Source organism: Aethalodelphis obliquidens, unplaced genomic scaffold, assembly GCF_003676395.1.
Source record: "Aethalodelphis obliquidens isolate GAN/ISIS:26980383/991018 unplaced genomic scaffold, ASM367639v1 scaffold11, whole genome shotgun sequence".
Taxonomy (NCBI): Eukaryota; Metazoa; Chordata; class Mammalia; order Artiodactyla; family Delphinidae; genus Aethalodelphis; species Aethalodelphis obliquidens.
This window is the reverse complement of record NW_020837955.1, coordinates 29,979,726-29,997,699: the sequence shown is the minus strand read 5'-3', so window position 1 is coordinate 29,997,699 and position 17,974 is coordinate 29,979,726. Positions and strand designations below refer to the sequence as shown.

At 46.0% G+C, this 17,974-nt stretch overlaps 1 protein-coding gene and 1 long non-coding RNA gene across 13 annotated transcripts in view; both read left to right on the top strand.

The window, feature by feature from the left end:
- Positions 1-4,837, top strand: part of ABLIM1 (actin binding LIM protein 1) — a 306,271-nt gene extending 301,434 nt beyond the window's left edge. For 9 of the 11 annotated variants that reach the window (XM_027112670.1, XM_027112674.1, XM_027112672.1 and 6 more), the window contains 5 exons: positions 110-170; positions 935-942; positions 1,773-1,847; positions 2,901-2,981; positions 4,094-4,746. In XM_027112670.1, the coding sequence (XP_026968471.1) occupies positions 110-170; positions 935-942; positions 1,773-1,847; positions 2,901-2,981; positions 4,094-4,207 (339 nt within the window). In that variant the 3' untranslated portion in view covers positions 4,208-4,746. Of the gene's footprint in view, positions 1-109; positions 171-934; positions 943-1,772; positions 1,848-2,900; positions 2,982-4,093 lie in introns of all 11 variants that reach the window. The other 2 variants (XM_027112671.1, XM_027112677.1) reach the window with 1 other exon arrangement.
- Positions 4,838-5,007: 170 nt separating this feature from the next.
- LOC113623437 (uncharacterized) lies at positions 5,008-16,882 on the top strand. 2 transcript variants are annotated; one of them, XR_003433931.1, is made up of 3 exons: positions 5,008-5,252; positions 15,804-15,963; positions 16,618-16,882. It is a non-coding gene; the product is annotated as an uncharacterized LOC113623437 (long non-coding RNA). The 2 variants fall into 2 exon arrangements; XR_003433930.1 differs by lacking the exon at positions 16,618-16,882 and having other exon boundaries at positions 15,804-16,490.
- The last annotated feature ends 1,092 nt before the right edge of the window (positions 16,883-17,974 follow it).

Below are 17,974 nucleotides of genomic sequence, written 5' to 3'. Positions count from 1 at the left end.
GCTTGGGAGGAATTCTCAGGATTTTGTAAATCCCATCTTCCTTTTCGCCTGACTCCAGAATGAGTACCGTGGAGCAGATTTGCTAATGGTGTGTTTTTCTTCATTTCAGCCTGTTTCTACAGACTTTGCTCAGTACAGCAGCTATGGGGATGTCAGCGGGGGAGTGCGAGGTGAGGCCCCTGCGGCCAGGTGTTGGCTGACCAAGGGGAAGAGGGGCTGTGCTGTCACAGGCATGTTAGCTGGGCTCAGGCTGTGTCACATCCTACGGTCAGATCACATCTGTCCTCTGAGCCATCAGGGCATGTATTAAAATCCCAGAGGGTCTCTCCTGATGTGAGACCACAAGAAGCGAGTTTGTAGGAGGGAATTCATTGCTCCTACTATGTGCTGAGCACTAATTAGATCCCTGGAAGTACCGTGATAAGCAAGACAGGGGCCTACCTTCAAAATGCATATGGCTACAGATGAACTGGGGTGCAAGGCAGAAACAGAGACACAGATGTAGAGAACAAATGTATGGACACCAAGGGGGGAAAGCGGGGGGCAGGGCTGGGATGAACTGGGAGATTGGGATTGACATATATACACTAATATGTATAAAATAGATAACTAATAAAAAATGCATGTGACAGAGACAGAGAGAGAGAAACTCTGTGAGATAAATGCTACGATCGGAGATGCAGAGAGAAGGGAGAAACACCTTCAGGGTGTCAGCTTCCACAAGAAAGGGTGTTTAAACTGATAACTAAAACCAGAGCGGGCATCTTCCAGCTTCAGGGAGCAGCCAGGCAGTGTGCGCAGAGACCCGGAGCCAGGAGAGCGTGGCTTGTTGGGGGATGTTTGGAGAATTGCAATAGGTTATAATCTCTGTTGATGTTTCCCTGTTTTAATATGGGCTTGCCCTTCTGAGATTTTCTTTTTCTTTCCTTTCCAGACTACCAGGTATGGAACACTGTCTTTCCCAAGTTGGCCACACCAGCAAAACAGCCTTTTCACAATCCAGACATGTTCTGCTGCTCCAGGGAAGGGTTTCTGTTGAGAAGACCCTGACTTTAGTTGATCCGTCTAATCTTTAGTCCACAGATGTGAGGAGCCATGAGCAGCAGGCATGCCTGGTGCCCGGGTCAAGCTGGTCCTGCAGGCCTGCATGAGCCACACCAGGTGTCCGAGGACCCTCTTGCTCTGCCTTTGGAGAGTCCTCTCTGGGGTGGAAGTGGACCTGCATCAAGGGTCCACACACATACAGTTGCTTTTTCTTTTAGTTATAACCACTCACTCCTTGAGGCCCTCCCCTCCTCTGTGTGGTCACAGATGAAAAGAAACCCCTGTCTTGGCCAATAGGAAAGAGCTGGTGTGGTACCATTCCTTTTTTCCTAGAACCTAAACCTTGTAAAATGATAATGGAGAATGAGAAAAGGGGAAAAATGCAAAGAAAGCTAAGATTAGAATTAAAAAAAACAAACAAACATAGACCTGGCAATTCTTTGACGTACCATATACTTTAACACGTGCAGCCTACATTCAGGGATTAGTCAATAGTTATTAAGCCAAAATCTTTCATCAGCTGGAGTATAAAAGCAGCATTCCCACTATCCCTGCTTTTATTTAACAAGGAGCTCATTTTGAAAAATCCATGGTAATTAAGGTGACACATCTCTAAAATGGCCGTGAAGATTTGAGACCCAAACAGGGAGGTCTAGGAGCCCACAGAGCTCTCCCTCAGCTCCCCATGCTGCCATGGGCCACTCCTGAAACCTGCATTTCTGCTGCAGACCCTCCCAGATGGCCACATGCCTGGAATGAGGATGGACCGGGGTGTCTCCATGCCTAACATGTTGGAACCAAAGGCAAGTGTGGCTCTTTTTCTCTTTCCTCTCACATGGGATGAAACTGACACATAACCCTGAAAAGATTTGATTTTCTATCTTTTTCACCATCTTCAGGGTTGAGACCCTCTTGGCTCCAGGCCAGTGCATTAGGCAGGGTGTGTCATAAAGCATCTTTCCACTCTGTGGGTTTTGTCACACCGAGTCAGCAGGTTTAAGCCCTCGCTGGGTCTGGTGCTGTGTGTTCCCAGTGAAGTGCCAGCGCTTCTCTCCTGTGACCTCGGTGTGTACTTGGCCCCTGCCATGAGCATGGCAAAGCCTGCTCCACGTGGAGCAGCTGCAGCGCCCTCCGGATAGGGGGACCAACACATCCTAGCTTACCCAAGACCTTCCTGGATTTAGCACCGGAAATCTTGCATCCTGGGATCCTCCTTAGTCCCAAGCAAACTGGGATGATGGGTTGCCCCAGCTCCAGAACATCCTGTGACTCCAAGGGTATCCAAGAGCTGTGCTCCTTGGTGACTATAACTGGGGCTTATTTCAATACGTCATCTACCAAAACACTGCTTCTGGGACTGGATTCATGAGCTGGACATGGAACGAGATTTTTTAACCCTACAAGTGTGTACTGCCTTGTAAAACATAAACCTCTAATTTCAATTCTCTTCCAATTTTTACCTTCATCCCCAATACATAGTAAGTTGTATTCTTTTACTCAGCAGCGCCCTCCAGAGGCACAGTGCCACATGAGACACTTGTGGGTATTGGGAATGTATAGGAACCTGCCCCTGTCTGCTGGAGACTTGAGTGAGGAACACCCATCACTCTCATACTCTAACCATAGTGTCTTAGAAGCTCTATCTTGGGAGTCTTAGATTTTAGGTAGCTTCTGCTTGTTGATAAAATGGACAGCGGTGGGAATATTTCCCTGGCAGTCCAGTGGTTAGGGCTCCGCACTTCCACTGCAGGGGGCACGGGTTTGATCCCTAGTTGATCTAAGATGCCACATGGCCCAAAAAAAGAAAAATAAAAACATGGACAGCAATATTCTAGGTGTTTTTCTTTGCTTCTCAGATATTTCCATATGAAATGCTGATGGTGACCAACAGAGGGCGCAGCAAAATCCTAAGAGACGTGGACAGAACCAGGCTAGAGGTAAAAAAAACAACAAACAAACAAAAAAACTTGTCCCAACTGCATATTCCTGTGCATTTTCCACAACTTCCCCCTAAGAAATGTTCCAGTTAAGGCAAAAAGATAAAAAGGATCAACCTAGGTTAAACTAAGCTAACTTGGAGGAAAACCCAAATTTGTATTTAAGAGATGAGCATAAAAATGTATGGTAAAGTTCAGAAGAACAACCCAGGAGATGCAGTATGATTTTAGTCATTTTCTCTGGAGATTTGGCGTTGCCCTAATTTATGGCTGGAGATGTGGAATGGAGTCTCCATCACTCTTCAGATACCCCCAAATCCTTATCTTTCTCTGAGCCTGGGTTGAGTTTGTGGAGATTGGGGAGGGAGAGTTCACTAAAGAGGTGTGTACTGGGCAAGTTTCTCCCTTGGCTGTTTCCACATTCCTTGTCGAAGGGTTCGCTGGGTACACATACCCAAGTCCTCCTTAGATGTGGAAGACTGATCTTTGTACTTTTCCATCTGAATGGTTTTAATTAAGGAAAACTCTGGCTGCTAATCTCATAAAGAATCATTAATTTTCTCTGACAAAAAGCAGTACATCTGTATGTGAGGTCAGGCTGGCACAGAGAATAAAGGCTCCACTATCCTAAGAGAACCTTACTAGGCGGACAAGAGATTGAAGTTCTTGGTCTCCTCAGAAGACCAAACATCCCACTGCTGAGCCAGGAAAAAGCCCCAGGGATGCCAAAGGACCACTCTGGAAGCCTCTCTCTGGCTTCCTTATTGCTCTGGTCCATTTTCCCTGCATCTCCTCAGCGTCCCAAGGACCTGAAGTGGAGTCACCTCCAGGATAATGACTCATCTTACCGTGCCCCATCGCCATTCAATGTTATCAACAATCATCATTAATACTCCACCAGCTCTTTTCTTTGGTAGGAAGGGTGCCTCACCTGGCCTGGCCAGGTAAGGAACCACTGGGTCCAGTGCCTGCTAAGAAGCCTCAGAGATAAACTCCTCTTCCATCATTCTGCCTTTTGCTCTTCAAAACAATTACTTATAAACTGGAGAGCAACTCTCAAGGTCATCCATGTGGCCATCAGGACTGACCACTGTTCTCTTCTCCCATCACAGCGCCACTTAGCCCCAGAAGTGTTTCGGGAAATCTTTGGAATGTCCATCCAGGATTTTGACAAGTTACCTCTTTGGAGACGCAACGACATGAAGAAAAAAGCAAAACTCTTCTGAGTACCACACATAGACAGCAATTAGAAAAAGGACCGACCATGGCGGTGACACATAGGATGTTGTAGTGAGCCCCAAACTTGATTGGAGACTTTGCAAACTACTGTCCCTCAGCAACAAAAGGGAAAATCTGATTAAAACACCCATGAGCCAAATGATGGGCCAGCCCGTGGCAACATTCGCCCAGAAGCAGTGGGGTAGAAATGTCTGTGTTCCCACCCTCGACAGTAGTGTTCACGTGTGACCTTTTTCCATCACCTTATGTGCACAGCAGGAGCTACTTTGTTTTCTTTCAACTGTTATTCAGTAATAGTGTGACTGTATGGGTAAGAGCCGGCAAGTGCCCTTAGGATGCCGCATGGACAAAAGCAGTTGTAATAATTCCAAAGTACGAGTATATTTATTATGTAGCGCCGCGGCTGAGAAGGAAGAGCCCGAGGGATAGATCCACGTGGCAGCAGCCTTTGCCCTCCCTTTCCTCACTGGCCTCCTGCAGCCCTGCCTGGGCTTCAGCAGGAGGGAAAGCAGAATCGGAGCCCCCGGCAGCTCTGTTTCAATAGCCACCAAAGTCATTTTTAACATGGCTCCTTGTCCCCTACTGTTTGCTAGGACCTGATTGGCAAATTACTTAGCCTATTATTATTTTTTTTGCGGTACGCGGGCCTCTCACCGTTGTGGCCTCTTCCGTTGCGGAGCACAGGCTCCGGACGTGCAGGTTCAGCGGCCATGGCTCACGGGCCCAGCCGTTCCGCAGCACGTGGGATCTTCCCGGACCCGGGCACGAACCCGTGTCCCCTGCATCGGCAGGCGGACTCTCAACCACTGCGTCACCAGGGAAGCCCACTTAGCCTATTATTAAAAAGAAAAAAGAATTAAGAGAAAGAGAGGAAAAAGGAGTGAATGAAAATTCTCCTTAAACCCTTTTCTACTTCAGAAAGCGTGCTCCTCTGCACCAAGGACAGGAGATGTCTCAGCCCCGCAGCCCTCCGCTCTTACAAAGAAAGGAAAGGGGGATTGTCTCCAGATTGGCCCAGTTGTATGCTGTTAGGTGAGTTTTGTCCAAAGGCCACAGCAGTCTTGATCAAAAACAAAAGTTCTGTCTCCTCTCAATGCAAGTTCTCCCACCCAGCAAACTCTGCTCTCTATCTGGCATTCTCTAAATCACATCAAGCCCTGGCTGATTTTGGTTTTTTTAAGGTCTTTTCAGTAGTAGGCTAAGGAAAGGCATGTTTTTCTCTTTGAAATCTCTGCAACTCCAAGGTAGATTGCCTCAGAATGATTTAATTTGGTCTTTTGAGCTTTCTTTCTTGCCTAGGTCTGTGGACTTCCTGGTTTGCATGTGTGCGTTTATGTGTTTTCACTCACCCAGGGCAGTTTGGTGAGTCTGCATGTGCTTTTAAATTTCATTCCTGCTCGAATGTTTGTCCCACTGTGCTGCAGCTCCTCAGGGACATTTGCACAGGTGCACATGACTCAAAGGTCAAGAGTGAGGCTAACTGCATCCCTGCCACCAGGTCCCCTGTGGAAGGATGTTGGTGGTTAGAAGCCAGCATATTCCATGTAGCTCAAGTCAGCATCAGACCGAAGACCGCAGACCTAGGATCAGACTGTGTGTAGACAGCAGAACATCTCACCGGAGTCCTCAAACTCAGTAACACAACATTCACATTGGAGCCGAAGATTACCCCAAAACTTGCATTTAAGACCCCACCATGGTTCCTGAAAGCCTCTGGCTGAGACTCAGACAGGACATGACTCACATGTAGGAGGTTGTCACATCTATTCTCACGCTTTGGGGCTCTGTTTAAGAATTTAAACTCTATGTTAAAGCCAAAGAAGAAAACATCTGAATTCACCTGCATATGCCACTAATAATAAAAGCTCAGAAATTCTTCCTGCTGGCACCGAGTATTAGAATGAGTTAGTAGCTGACACCAGTGGTAAAAAGCAAGTAGAATATTCTTTCTGATCTTGTACTGCAGACCTAACTTGTGACATGCTCTAGCAACCGGGTGCTGTAGTGAATACTGCAATTGCTTTATAGTATTCTGTGTTTCCCAAGGGAATCTAAACCTGCCTGACCTTTGCTAGACATTGAGTGTTTGAGGACTCTTCTCACAAATACGTGTGTGTGTGTGTGTGTGTGTGTGTGTGTGTGTGTGTGTGTGTGGGACCTACTAACATATTTAGCAAATGGCTCTGATGAGGTAGATGTGAGGAGACCAGCTCCTCCTTGGACTGAAGGCAGACTGCAGCCCACAGTTTCGCCCCTTCATCTATCTGTTGCCTCTTGCTTCATTCAGTACATCCGCTGTCCCATCTTCTGTGACCTCTCCTGCATGGGTAGCCTGGGCACAACGCCTGTGTGTCCTAATCCTTGCTTCGCTCTGGCAAAGTGTGAGGGGTGAGGACCGTGGTGTAGTCCCAGGGTTCCCCTGCCATGACCAATAACAAGGCCAAACGTATCCGAGGTTTCGGCTGGAGGAGAGGTTTTTTTTCATTGGCTAATGAGTTATAATCCACGTACTTGCAGATTAAATGTCAGTGTAAGAAAAATGGCGATGATAGTTAAAGAACTGAGCCCTAAATTTGCCGCCACTAATGAAACTCTACTTTTCTTGTAACTTTTGAATTCAGTTTTGCATCCATCTTGGCGGGGTCGGGGGTGGGAAATAGCTTCTTTCCATATCAAGTGTATGAGCTAATTTAAACTACACCGTGCAAAAATGCCTTGCCAGAACATGCCAGTAGCCTCCTGGCTGCAAGCAGAGCAGTGCTGTGCTCTAGGGAAGGGGGCACTGGGAACGCAGAGTGGGCTTCCCAACCCCACTCCCCAGCAGAAGGCTCCAGCCACGGGCGCGGGTCACAGGGCAACCTGATTCTTCCAACTGCCAAATTGAATCAGTGGGGCTACAGCGCCCTATGTGTTTCGTTGAACTGGACTCAGCATGCGTGTCCCGAAAATGTCCAGGTCACTGCACAGGAAATCAGTGTTCTCTGCTTGAACCCTGCCCCGCATAAAAAAATTCCAGTGGTTAACACAGTCAAATTAAGGAGGATTGCTTACTCTAGGACAGGAAGTATACACATGGTAAGCTTCCTTAGTGCATACATAAAGGGCTACATTTTTGATCAGTGGGTTTACTAGTGATTCTTGAAGCATAGGCTGATTGCATGAAGAGGCCTCTATGATGACCTGAAAGTCAGTGCTTCCTTTAAAGTTGCTTCCAAAACAGCCAGGATACCATTTAGTCTTCTGGTGTGATTTATGTTGAGATATAAAGAGCGTTGGGAAACCTGTCCAGCTCGCTAGGTATCTACATTTTGGTTTGGGTTCATTATGAAATGTTCTTACTGTGACTCCTTCAATAACAAAAGATAAACTGCCTGGTCCCTGAAACCTTGAACAGAAAAGCTAGAGACAATGGGGAATAAGGTGCAAAGGAAAAAAAAAGTAGTTTCTATCTGTCATGTCCTCTAGTCTCCCCAGTTCTCCCCAACTTCCCATTCTGTTGTTGCCAAGCTGAGTTTCCTCTTCCGAGGTGAGGCTGGAACAATGCTCTTTTCAACTCCTATCCCCTCCATCTGGTGATGTCAGTCAACTCCACTTGGAAAAGTCTTGCTAGAAATGTTCCTAAAACTTTCCTCTAATTTCTTTACACTTTAAAGCAAACACCTTTTTCTAAAGAATTGCTTCTTAGATGATTATACAGTATATATATCTATGCTTTTGCAAGTTTAAAAATTCAAATGAACCACTTTTGACTAGGTAGGTCTTTCTAAAAAAACTCTCTAAAGCAAACTTGATGTTAGCATTCTCTTGCATGTTGAAGGGGCAGGGGACCCTCCAGGCTGTGGGCTCCCAGAGCCCTCTTTCTGACTGTCAGGAAAGATGGTGGAAGGAAGATGAACTCTGTGCCATCAGCCCTTCTGCATCCTCTGCAGCAGGCTCAGTTTTTACAAATCACCTCATCTGTATTTCCGGTCACTGTTTAATCTACTTCCGAGGCCAGCCTTGATTTTATCTGGCTTGTAAAATCATTTTCCTTTTTATAAAACAAGTGTTTGTCAGGATGCCCTAAAACTCACTCATTAGTACTCCCTTTTGAAGAACGTTCTATCCAGAAAAAGAGATCATTTCAGGCTTGAGGTTCGTAATGACACCTTATAGTGGCGATGTGTGTTAAGGGAACTACCCAATTATGTTGTAATGAAAGAAGGAGAAACTTTGACTTCGGCGTTTTAAAAAATCACTGTCTTTCTATTTGCTGTCTAGGGAGTAGTGGGGAGATGGTGACTGACACGCTTTGCATATGGATCTGTGTATTTCTCATTTGGGGCAAGTTTCATTTCTGGCAAACTCAAAAGGAAAGGGGGAGGTGGTCAGTTTAAGCTGAAAAACTTTCTAAACAATATATGTGTACACAGCAAAATTAAACCCAATCTTTTCTGATGCTTAGTGTAATTGAGTGGCGATTGTTATCATTAAATAAAATTCTTCCCAAAAGAGTATCTCCCAAGAGTGACGATGCCATGAGTCGCTTTCTGAGCCCGTTTGCCAAAGGTAGAGGAAAAGACTGCATCCACTAACATTCAGAAAGGCAATGAGCCACTTAGTGACTGTATATGTGTATGTTTCTTTACCCTACGGAAGAGAAGACGAATGTCTGCAGGATTGGTGTTCTTTTGGGGTGTTATGTACAGACCTGTCCCGTGATAAACGTGTGGTTTCTGTGAGTTGCTGACAGTCCTGCATCGAAGCTTTTGCAGTTCTTTCCTTTTTAAGTTGGGTTTAATGGAATTTTTTTTCAAGTGTTGGAAGGCATACTGTTCTTCCTGCCTCCCCTCCCCTTCCAGAAACAAGAAAGCAAATATTTGGAAGAAATGCTGCTTAAAAGATGTATCATGTCCCCCGTGAAAGTGAGTGGATATCGGTCGGCATCCTGAATGCCACGTGCCAGTGTGCAGAGGTGGGATGGCCCTGGGCCTGCGTTACTGTGCTTGGGACACCCAACGCGCTCCACACTCTTGAAATCAACACCTGCCGCCCCTCTGCCGCTGTCCTGCCTCACTGTTGTCCTCACAACTCAGTGAATAAAGTGTGTGCTTTATGCCTCCACACCGGGTTTCCTTTCTGGTTTCCCCTGCTCCCTTTCAAGGTCTGTCCCATTTGAAAAAGTGCCAGCCCAACTTCTAAAGACAAAAACAAAATCAAAGTCCTGGGAATGCACTTTTATCACGTAGGAAGGCAGGTTAGAGGGGAAAATGCATCAGGTAGCAGCGGTATATTCCAGAACTGTTTGCCCAGTGACCCAGACCATATTGACCAAGTGAACTAAAGAAACAATTTAATAGAGCTGTTGCACTGTGCTGATCTAGCTGGTATTCAGTTTTGTGTGTGACACAGAGCAGCAACGGTCTCATCACTTAGGCAAGGCTGGGGATTTGAGGTTTGAGGACAGGAGCTTCGGAACCGCTGCCGTGAGTTGGGCCATTTTACTAAGAAACTAGAATGCAGTGGGAGGAAAACATCTTTCAAAACATCTTTGACCTCCACTGTCTGGCTTACTTCACTTAGTATGATAATCTCTAGGTCCATCCATGTTGCTGCAAATGGCATTATTTCATTCTTTTTTATGGCTGAGTAATATTCCATTGTATAAATGTACCACATCTTCTTTATCCATTCATCTGTCGATGGACATTTAGGTTGCTTCCATGTCTTGGCTGTTGTGAATAGCACTGCTATGAACATTGGGGTGCATGTATCTTTTTGAGTTATAGTTTTCTCTGGATATATGCCCAGTAGTGGTATCGCAGGATCATATGGTAGTCCTATTTTTAGTTTCTCAAAGAACTTCCATACTGTTCTCCATAGTGGCTGCACCAATTTACATTCCCACCAACGGTCTACTACTATTTTGGATAGTTTAATCATTCAAGAATTTAAGTTTTTGTTCTGGGCTTTTTCCCCCTCTAGTCTTTATCATGAATTCTCCAGCATTAAAACAAGCCCACAGCTTTTATATGCTTCAATAACAACACTCTCTTGTCCAATAATTATCTATGGTTGAGATCCCCTGAAGATGTGATTTTTTTTTTTTTTTTGGCCACACCACATGGCTTATGGAATCTTAGTTCCTTGACCAGGGATCAAAGCCAGGCCCCCTGCAGTGGAAGCTTGGAGTCCTAACCGCTGTACCGCCACAGAATTCCCAAGATGTGCTAATTAATAGTAATAATAACAGTGTTACATAGCAGCTGAGTGTGGGCTATAGCATCAAACTCCCTGGGATGTTTTTGTTTTGTTTTTATAAATTTATTTATTTATTTATTTTTGGCTGTGTTGGGTCTTCGTTGCTGTGCACGGGCTTTCTCTAGTTGCGGTGAGCGGGGGCTACTCTTCGTTGCAGTGCGCGGGCTTCTCATTGCCGTGGCTTTTCTTGTCGCGGAGCACGGGCTCTAGGCGCACAGGCTTCAGTAGTTGTGGCACGTGGACTCAGTAGTTGTGGCTCGCGGGCTCTAGAGCTCAGGCTCAGTAGTTGTGGCACACGAGCTTAGTTGCTCCGCGGCATGTGGGATCTTCCCGGGCCAGGGCTCGAACCTGTGTCCCCTGCATTGGCAGGCGGATTCTTAACCACTGCGCCACCAGGGAAGCCCAAACCCCCTGGGTTTGAGTTCGAGCTCCACCAATAATTAGCTGTGTGACTAGTGACAGTTTGCCTAACTTCTCTAAGCCTCAATTTCCATTTCTATAAAATAGGAATAGTAATAAAAATACCTACCTCAAAGAGTTATTGTGAGAATCAGGTAGAATAGGACGCGGCATGATACAAAATGGGCGCTCACACATTAGCTTTTATTAATAAAGCGGCTGCCGTGTAGTGGGGACTTAACTGTTTGCCCAGTTCTGAGGTGAGCATATTACACGCTTTATTTCCTGGAGTTCCTTACATCACTTCTACTGCAGAACGGAGGAAACAGACCCAGAGAAACCAAGTGCCTTATACAAGATCTGCCTATTGAGTGGTGGGCCTGGGATTCAGACCCCATCTCCCCAGTTCCAAGCTCAAAATGTAAGCAAGTATCATGCAGAGAAGGGCTCAGCTGTCCCCACGGGTACTGCAGGAGCCAGGGTGCCAGGCTGCCTACAATGGAAGTGTCCAAATGTGCCAGCTTGGGTGCTCAGCTTTTCCCAAGGAGTTTTAGAGCCGTTGGACCTCGGTGTTTTCTGGGTGGGGAGGATTTCCCCAGCCTGCTCGAGGGATGTTTAGAAACACCAGCTGCAGAAGAGTTGAGACTCATTCCCATGAAAGATGGCTTTGGTTTCAGAAAGATCTTTCCAATGTATGACTCACTTCAAAGCAGCCCAAGGCCGCAGAGGCTGACCTGCCAGTCCTTACAGTATTGGGGGACATTTCTGAGGCTCAAGAAAGCTACCAGTCCTGCTTAGCCCCCCCTGCCCATTTCTGGCAGGGGGCTCCCTCCTCCACCCCGCAGAGTCAAACAGCCTTGCCTGGGTGTGTCACCAGCCCCGCCCTGCTGGACATGGCCCATTGTTGGCCGGAAAGCCCTGGGAAGGGTGGGGACTTGGTGTTAGCAGCTTTTGAGAAAGTTCAGGGTGGTCAAAGGACTAGTGCCCAAGGCTTCAGGGATCTCAGCCCCAATTTTGAGGACCTGCCTTCACACCCTAAATTCCCTTCTCCCCCCACACCAGCCAGGACTCTGACAAAGAAATGCCCCTTCCACCCTACGGCACTCAGGGAAGTGCTGCGGTAAGTCAGGGCTCTGGAGGAGGGTGTAATATGACCACATTTATTTTAGTTTCCAGTCTCAACTGGATAAAAATGCTCTCCAGAGCCTGTCATTGTGCTCAGCACAATAGCAGGCCCTGGAGAGGTTTCTCTGTATTTATTTGTGCTGTCCCCCTGCTGCTGCCTCTTAACTCGGCCCTTCCCATCAGATAAAAAGAAAAATTGGTTTGGGAAAACCTCCCTCCAAAGCAGAGGCTGTTTCTGCTTTGTCCTGAGTATGTTTTACTTGTGGGCCCTCCCAGAGCATCCTGGGATGTTCCCGAAGGCCTAGAGGCGGGGTAGAGCCACCTGGCTTCCAGAACCAGAGCTTGGGAATCAGACTTGAGGGTACATGAGTCCAGATAGTCTAAGAGGAAGATGGATGATGCTGGTCTGATGGCAGTGGCTGACATTCCTTGAGAGCCTCTGGAGTGCCAGGCTCAGTTTGTGTAGTTTGTGTAGATTATTTCATTTCATCGGTGAAAGGTAAACCCAGGACTGGGAGAGGCCCACTAAAAAGTGGATGGGATTCTAGCCCCTTCCCATCACGTCCAACAGCCATATCCCTCCTGAGGCTGTCACAGCTCTCTGGGGTCTCCTCATTCGCACGTGATTTCTAAGATTTGCCAAAAGGACCATCTTTGCAAAGACTAATCCCAGCCTTTCTCTGCAAGGTGGAGCCTGGCCATGAATAACAACATTTTGCTCGAAACTGCACAGAAAGTATAAGTTCTTTCATTCCTGCTATTGTCCCAAAGCATATGCTTCTTAATGGAAAGTTAGAAAATGTTGTGGGCAGTTACATTCCCATCAGATAGGAGTAAGAGTCAACTGGATTACCCTGTCTTTCTTTTTCTTCCTTCCTTTCTTCCTTCCTTTCTCTCTCTCTCTCTTTCTTTCTTTCTCCTTTTTTAAATATATAGAACAAATTCTTCCTCCTGCACGTAAAAACAAGGTATTTCAGACAACTCGGGGTAAATTGCTGGTATTTATTAATCGTTATTTGAATCAGATGGCTTCCACTGGATGTGGTACTTTCACAAGTATCGCCTCTGAACCTTCCCCCTACCCCCCACCACAGGCAACCTGGGGAAGTGTCATTGCCCTCAGTACACAGATCAGAGCTTGGCTGACCTGTCAAACTCACATGCGGAGATGGGGAAGCGTCAGGATGTGGCCCCAGCTCTAACTGAAAAGCTTATGCTTCATCCACAAGGAGATTCTGATTATGTAAGTCTGAGGAGGGAGCCAGGAAGCTGTGTCCTAAAACAAAATGTCAAAGCTTCCAGATAATTTTGATGATCAACCAAGTTTAGGAACCCCTGGCCCACGCTGCATGGCCTCAGGTCAAGAGTGGAGCTGGTCTGTGACTCACCCAGCATCCACTGCCAGACCTTGCGAGACTGCATCACCCTAACACATGCGACCAGGAGTCAGACCAAGGCCTTGGAAGTCTGCCCTTGCAAATAGGCCTGCAGCCTCCAGAGGCCTCCCTAAGAAACCACTGGCACCGTCCTTCACACAACAGGGTGTCTAGCTCTCTGAATCAGAATCTGCTCAGATGTCACCTCATTCTCAAGGAGATGAAGGAGATTGTCTCCATTTACAGAAAGAAGCATGAGATGAGAGAGGACGGGTGAGGTGCCTAGTTGCTTAAAGGAAAAACAATCCACTGGCATCTCCACCTCCCTTTCTCCTCTCACAACCTTGAGAAACATCTGAAGGTTGAAAACATGGCCTAGAAATCCTGTTATTCTACCAGACAACTTATTTTTTTCCCCCAATGTGCTCACTGTTTTTTCAGTCTATTGTTTGCCGGAAGGGTGGGTATAAAAAACTCTAGTCCTAAGTTTTCTGTTGAGACAGTTACTCCAGGGAAATTTGGGAACTGTCTTCAGGGCCTGGCTGGGGAGAGAGTAAGACCGAGGAAGCCAGGAGTTATGTCTGCAAACTCTTCTTTTACATAAACGTGGTTGTTTTTATTTTTGAACCCTTATATATGAAAGCATCTGCAGTGAGTTGAAATAATGTCCCTCAAAAGATATGTCTACCCAGAACCTCAGAATATGCCCTTATTTGGAATTAGGGTCTTTGCAGATGTAATTCAGGCAAGGATCTGGAGATAAGACCATCCTAGATTCAGGTGGGCCCTAAATCTCACCACGCATGTCCTTATATGATACTCAAAAGGAGAGACACAGAGATAGACACAAAAATGAAGGCCATCTGAAGGCAAAGGCAAAGATCAGAGTTGTGTTACCATAAGCCAAGGAGCCACTGGGATCTGGAAGAGGCAAGGAAGGGTCCTCTTCTAGCACCTTCAGCAGGAGCATGGCCCTGCCTGCACCTTGATTTTAGACTTCTGGACTCCACAACGATGAGAGAATGAATTTCTGTTGTCTTAAGCCATCCAGTTTCTGGTTATTTGTTATGGCAGCCCTAAGAAATGAATACTGCATTTTTATCAGTGAAAAAAGGTCTCGTGACTCCTCAGCAAGGTGGAACAGGCAGGGGTCTAAGCCAGATGCCCTAGGGCCCCAGGGCACTTTGATGCCACTGACCAGGTATGGAGAGACAAGGCCTACTTCTCCAACACCAGCGAGGCAGATAAGGGTCTGATTTTTCTCTTCCTAGAAAGAAGATCAACGTTTGCCTGGCTATCAGTTGACTCGCCTAGCAGGCCTCAATGGCCCAACGTAGTTAGAATGTTTTCAACTGGTAAGCCGGAAGCAGGCAGAGTCCACCTTGGGGATGGAGCCCCTCTGGGCAGAACTGAGCTGGCCAGTCAGGTGGCAGCATGTCTCCTCCTCCCTCAGGGGACTTTGCTCTTTAAGATGAGCCGAGCCCTGGGCTAGGCTAGAAGCAGAGCACACATTGATGGAAATGTCCATCTGCCAGTGTGCAGGGGCAAAGGGACCTGTGAGTTCACCTCTCCCCTGGGGTCATCAGGGGCCCCCTGTGCCTCATGAACTCCTTTAGTCCAGAGCCGCTACCCAGCAGCACGACCTGGACAAGGTACTCCTGCCTCAGTTTCTGCCTCTCCATAATGAGGAGGAAGATGCTGCTTATTCCAGGAGTTGCTGAGAGGATTACGTGAGTTAATGCATGAGGTACACTCAGAACAGGCCCATACTAACACCCAATAAAGGTTAGCAAAATATTATTATTGTTAGTATTATTAGTATTTAGTACTGGGTGTTATTACCATGACAGGGAAAGAGCCCCATACATTAGTGATTTAAAACCTGAATGAAAATGTCTATATCCCAGGAGTTTATTAAGAATGCAAATTCCCAGGCCTCACCACCAGATAGATTTAATGGGGGACCGAGTAACTTCTCTGTGTGTGTGTGTGTAAGAGAGAGAGAGAAGAAAGGAAGGAGGGAGAGAAGGAAGGAAGGGAGGGAGGGAGGGAGGGAGGGAGGGAGGGGAGATTATTAACAAACCTGTAAAGTGATTCTAGGACTGGTGGTTCACAAATTATAATTTTTTAAAAACATTGCCCAAATTAGGTTGTTCCCTAGAACTATGAAGTTTATTTTAATTATTAATCCCTAGGAGGGAACTAGGTTTGCTTTAAAACTAAAATTGAAATCTTGACATCTCATTTCCATTTTCTGTAATTGGTTACTTTTAAACAATACAAAATGCCAAAGTCATAAAATTTATTTTAATGAGTCTTTTCCTGCCTCTAGAACGTGCTTAAGTTCAAATCACTAAGCTTTAAACTCACGATTTCTCAACCTACTTAATTTAAAAAGAACAACAACAACAACACAGTATTTAAATAGATTTTTTTTTTCTAGCCTGGGACGAAACATTCTGTCAAAGCATCAAAGTTCTTTAAGATCTTTCCAGAGATGAGAATGGATTTGTCCTTCCTAAGTTACTGTGTCCCCTTTGCCGGAACACATGAGCAGAGGCACAGGGGGAATCTAACTGCCACCCCAGCACACCTGACAAAAGGTGAGGCCTTTGGTGGGTGATGAGGGCAGAGCCCTCATGGGATTAGTGTCCTTATATTGGGTTGGCGAGAAAGTGCGTTCGGATCTTCCGTAACATCTTATGGAAAAACCCGAACGAGCTTTTTGGCCAGCCCAATAAAAGCGGCCCCAGCAGGATCCCTCAGCCCCTTACACCTTGTGAGGCTAGAAGGAGAAGTCTGCAACCTGGGTGAGGCCCTCATCCCACCGTGCTGGCACCTCAGTCAGATCACCAGCCTCCAGAACTGTCCGAAATAAATTTCTGTTGATTGTAAGCCACCCGGTTCATGATATTTTTGTTATAACAGCCTGAGACAGTCAGAAAGTCACCTTCCAGACACACTGGGTTTTTCCTTCAGTCTTTGAGTCTGCAAACCTTGAATGGGGAAAGTCCCCTTCCCTTCTCTCTGTCCAGGTAGCCACAAAGTGGGTGTTCCCTGAAAACTCTTTCCTGTTGGGGGGAAAAGTGCAACTAGAGGGAAAAATAGAGGGAAAACGAGAGACAAGTAGCCCTGCAAGTAAAAAGACCCTTGTCTTTTTACATCTGGCCTCACTTGAACTCAAGGTAGAACGTCTGCCACGTGGGGGGACTGACACATTATTTCTCTATCATACTTTCTACCTGAATGTGTTTCAGATTTTGAAAACATCCCATCAGAGCACTTTGCTTGGTTGTACAACTCTGTATTCCTGCTTACTGGGTGATGTCATAAGCACTGCTATAAGAAGGCCACATAGGATGAAGTACCCTTCTGGAGGTCTGGGCCACCAGGAGGCATTCCAGCATCTGGCGCACAGTAGGTGCACAGCGTACAGTCAGTGCTGATTAAATGACTAGAAATGATTTTTCCTAGTTGTGCTAATTCTCCTTCATTCTCAGTGGGATAGGCAGCCTAAAGCCCTTCGAATATCTCATGTTTAAAATGTCAGTAACATGTATTCAGTACCTAAAGTGAAAGACATGATGCTTGGTGTTATGGAAAATATGAACATGAATAAAATAAGGGGTGGGGACTAGGGTGAGCCAGGTGAGGTGCCAAGGGCTCACAATTTAAGAAGAGCTCATTCTCAGGGTCATGCAAATATTGACATTGAGAAAACACAATCCCTGCCCTCAAGGAGCTTAAAGGCTGGAGAGCAATGTGGGCAGGCATATCGTAGGTTAGATTTGGGACTTAAAGCAGATGAAAAAGTTCATGAGATAAAACAGAAATCAAATGGACCAAGGGCCTAAATGTAAAAACCCTAAACCTACAAATTTTCTAGAAGAAAACATAGGGGAAAATTTTCATGACCTTGAGTTAGGCAAAGACTTCTTACATATGATACCAAAAGCATGATTCGTAAAATTTAAAAAGTGATAAATTGGTCTTCATCAAAATTAAGAACTTCTGCTCTTTGAAAGATATAAAGAGAATGAAAAAAAAAGCCTCAGATGGGAAAAAATATTTGCAAATCACATATCTCATAAAGTATTGGAATCTAGACTATGTGAAGAATTCTCACTATCAAGTGCTGGTGAGGATGCAGGGCAACTGGGCTCTTGGACACCACTGGCGGGGATGCAGAATGATGGACACCACTGGCGGGGATGCAGAATGATGGACACCACTGGCGGGGATGCAGAATGATGGACACCACTGGCGGGGATGCAGAATGACACAACTGCTTTGGAAAACAGTTGGACAGTTTCTTAAAAGTTAAACATACATTGATCTTATGATATCACAGTCCGGCTCCTAGTCTTTATCCAAGTAAAACCAAAACCTTGGCTCACACAAAACCTGTACATGAGTGTTTATACTGCCATGGTTCACATTGCCTAAAGCTAGAAACATCCCAAATGTTCTTTAACTGAGGAATGGATAAACAAACTGTAGTTCTTCCATACAACGGAATAGTACTCAGCAATAAAAAGGAACAAGCTCTTACGATGACATAGGGGAAGCACAAATGCATGAGCTAAATGGAAGAAAAGCCAGAATCAAAAAGCT